General features: G+C 44.5%; 1 protein-coding gene across 1 annotated transcript in view; it reads left to right on the forward strand.

Moving 5' to 3' along the window:
* The window catches only part of PINX1 (PIN2 (TERF1) interacting telomerase inhibitor 1), a 61,863-nt gene extending 58,260 nt beyond the window's left edge, over positions 1–3,603 (forward strand). Inside the window, exon 7 of the mRNA XM_018085546.1 lies at positions 2,634–3,603. Coding sequence (XP_017941035.1) covers positions 2,634–3,230 — 597 coding nt within the window. The 3' untranslated portion in view covers positions 3,231–3,603. The remainder of the gene's footprint in view (positions 1–2,633) is intronic.
* Positions 3,604–4,006: the final 403 nt, after the last annotated feature.

Below are 4,006 nucleotides of genomic sequence, written 5' to 3' on the forward strand. Positions count from 1 at the left end.
GGACCTTCTGGCTCTGCAACTCCCTGACAAGAGGGGGGAGTTAGGGGGGGGTCAGGCTCTGCTCCCAGAGAACAAGGGACAGGACAAGAGCAAACAGCCTCAAGCTGTGCCAGGGGAGGTTCAGGTTGGACATCAGGAAGAATTTCTTCGTGTAAAGGGTTGTCAGGCTTTGGAAAGGGCTGCCCAGGGAGGTGGTGGAGTCCCCACCCCTGGAGGTGTCCAAGGAACGACTGGACATGGCACTCAGTGCTCTGGGCTGGGGGACAAGGTGGGGATCAATCACAGGTTGGACTAGAGGATCTTGGAGGTCTTTTCCATCCTAAGTGATTCAGTTATGCACTGGGATTCTGTGCTTGCTGGCTTAGGAGGTAGGTCTTATTAAAAACAGTGTTACTGTAAACATAGCTCAATCCATTTATCCTGGAAATTTTGCCTTGTCAAACTTCTGCTGCAACTCCCCTTTCAAATGTCACCTGTATGTGGATGTGTGTGGACACATCCTGTTTTTCCCCATGTTCAACAAGCCTTTTTGCAGGCTTCTCTGCCAGAAGTCAAATAGTTTCAGTTACTCCATATACCTGCAGGAACACTACAACATATTCCTACAAGAAAAGTACCTGATTTTGGTAAGTGCCCACACAAACATTCCTGGAATCTCAAGTGCAGCCTTACTTTCGTTCCACTGGAACAGCTCTCCTGAAAGCAGATATATGAGGAAATCCACTCGTAATGCATCACTAATGACACCAATTTTTGCATTCCTGCTCATGTGAGCAAAGGTTATGGATGCAGAAGGAGTCAGACCTGGAAAACCTTCCTCACAAACCCTGATAAACCCCACTTCAGGCAGCAAGTTTAACGATGCTCGGAAGAGAGCCAGATCACTTATCTCCACCATCGTGCAATAACTGTAAAGTGTGGAGATAAGTGGGTTTATATCTCCCAGTTCTCTGCTGGCCTTCCCTGGGTATCAGTTTATGGCAGTAAAAGTGGCTGTGAAATATTACTGCCCTGATTTGGTGGTGTTTTATAGTCCCTTCAGTTCACATTCAGGCTGCATGGACAGAGTGGATGCTCTTATCTCTCAGTGCATTTATGAATGGAAAAACAGGGAATTATCTCAGTCATACTCACCACATTTGGCTGCAATAGCTGTGGTTTAGCTCTCTTTCAAGAACAGGTTGTAGGCCAGATGTTGGTGAGGATTGTACTCCATCCTGACCGGCTCAGCTTTTCCCATCCAGAGGGGGGTGTTTGGTTACCTGCAGTGTGAACAAGGTTTTAAAATAAATTAATGACCTGAGGGAGCTGGGGGGGTTCAACCTGGAGAAAAGGAGGCTCAGGAGGGAGCTTTTTGCTCTCCACAACTCCCTGACAGGAGGGGGCAGCCAGAGGGGGTCAGGCTCTGCTCCCAGAGAACAAGGGACAGGACAAGAGCAAACAACCTCAAGCTGTGCCAGGAGAGGTTCAGGTTGGACATCAGGAGGAATTTCTTCGTGGAAAGGGTTGTCAGGCATTGGAAGGGGCTGCCCAGGGAGGTGGTGGAGTCCCCATCCCTGGAGGTGTCCAAGGAATGACTGGATGTGGCACTCAGTGCTCTGGGCTGGGGGACAAGGTGGGGATCAGTCACAGTTTGAACCTGATGATCTTGGAGGTCTTTTCCAACCTTAATGATCCTGTGATTCTTTGAAAATCTGGGACATTTCCAAGAGTCATTTATTACTTTTGCCAAGCAAAAGCCACACAGGCTTTTTTTTGGGTGCTTTGCTATGTATGTGAACAAGCCTTAATTTCAGCTGCCTGTTTGGCTTGTTTATTTTGCAAATCACAGACAATTTAGCAAATTATATATTTTCAACTTGTTGCATTTGTTGCTTTTTCAGAGTCACTTCTCTTTGTGCCATACAAAACATCCACTCCATAGCTATACTTTGCTTTTCGTTGTATATTTACTTTCTAGATACAAGACTTTTAATAACTCCTCACCTGCAACCAGCGCTGAGCAGCTCTTCATTTCATGTCTGCAGAAGCCTTGTAAGATGTAACCTGTGATGTTGTTTTTGCCATCTGATAACTTGTGATCAAATGGAGCCTGTTTAAATAACAACATCTGGGACACAATGACAGTGAAGCAGCTACGAAACAAACATTTCTGAAGATCAGATAAGATGGAAGAGATGCCTCAGTGCTGGATTGCTCCCTGGATCATGAGCCCTATGCTGGAGAGGGATTCCAGGCATGGGATTTCCTTTGTGCCACGGGCTAAGGGATTGTGCTGGATTATTTTTTATGTTGGTTTATGTCTTGTAGAGACGTGCTTTTGTAATGCACTGAGTATGGAGGTAGTAAACTCAATCTGCAGTGAGTTGCACAGGAGTAGGTTAAATAAGGAATTCAAGTCAACTGAAAATTGTCTTGTTTTGTATTCTCTTGCTGCCTTTCATCCTTCCACCTCTAAACCTACAGTATCTTTTACATAAGGGCTGCTTAACTTCCACCCAAGTCTAAACTTTTACAGTTAATTTTCAAAGCACCACATTTCAGTATTTTTCTTCTTAGTGTGCAAAAATCAGCTTTATATTTAAAGCCATTATTCCTGACTCTCACTCCTGCTTCTCTTTGTTCATTTGCAGGAGGATATTACTGATCCTGAGTCTCAGGAAGACAGGGAGAAGAAGGACTGGCTCTCTGACCCTGCAGATGGTTCCAATACAGTGAAGAGCGTTCTCACTGTGCAGGAATATTTTGCCAAGCGCATGGCAAAGCTGAAGGGATCTCAGAAGGAACCAGAAACAAAGGTGGATAATTCCAGCCCAACGGCTGATGAAGCTTTGGATCTTGTGGAAGAGCTGGAAACCAAAGTGAAGAAGAAAAAGAAGAAGCAGAAGAGAGATGAGGAGGCAGAAAGGACAGAGCATTGCGAGAAACAGCCTGAAACTGGTGGTTTGGATGGAGAGGAACTGGATACTCCATTAAATGAATGTCACAGAGGGAAAAAGAAGAGGAAACATAAAGAGCAGCATGAAGGAGAAAACACCAGTTGTGATGAAAATATGGGCTGTGGAGAAATTTATGTGGGAATAGCTGATGAGGAGGATCTCGGTGTAAGGGACCAGGAGGAAAAGCAGAAGAAACGCCATAAGAAGAAACACAAAAGGCAAAAGGAGGAGGTGGAGGAGTGTGTGGAAGGAGCCCCCAGGAAGAAAAAGAAGCACTGCAAGCACATTTGACCATTTCAGAGTCATGCTGGGGCTCTGAGGTGAATTAGAGGAGGACTCTGTGTAAGCTCAGCAGCAAACACGTCGTGTCCCAGGATAGAACACGGTGCTCCACCTCCAGCTGGGACCACGGCCTGGGTTCAAGTGTCTCTTCCAAAGGAGAACATGGTGATGGGCCAACATGAGCTTCAGTACCACATTAAGAAGGGATCCAGCACATGGTTCAGACTGTGAAAGGCAGGGAACTACTTTCTGCTGCTTCACACTGACTGTGTTTTTCCCAATCTAGGAAAAAATAACAAAAAAAAGTCACCAAACTACTGCCTTTTTTATTAAAGTTGTTTTCACTTGTGAGAGCCCAGCTCTGCTTCTGGAAACAGGAGGGGGTTTGTGTTTTTTCACTGATTTTTGCAAAGTGGTGTCTAATTTTTTCATTGATCTCCTTTTACAACTAAAATGAATGTTGTTTCTTCCCAAAATACTTACCCTGATTAAAGGTTTACAGCTGAGTTTCAGTACTAGAGGATGAAATAAAAATGCCTCCCTGTGTTTTCAGACCAGTTGTTTTACTGTTGTGAAACAGCTGTAACTTTGCACCAAGGCTAAAGGAACTGTGTATTAACCATATATTCTTATTTAGATGTGCATTAACCATATCATTTATTAACCATATCTAAATCTGTCATTCTCAGGCAATATTCATGGTCTCTTCAGTGATGCATCTGGCATTCAGAAAGTTGGATAGAGCAAGGTTTTTTTCTGAAATTAGGAGACCAGTAGATTTTCAA

This window comes from Manacus vitellinus, unplaced genomic scaffold, assembly GCF_001715985.3.
Source record: "Manacus vitellinus isolate BGI_N305 unplaced genomic scaffold, ASM171598v3 scaffold_82_pilon, whole genome shotgun sequence".
Taxonomy (NCBI): domain Eukaryota; kingdom Metazoa; phylum Chordata; class Aves; order Passeriformes; family Pipridae; genus Manacus; species Manacus vitellinus.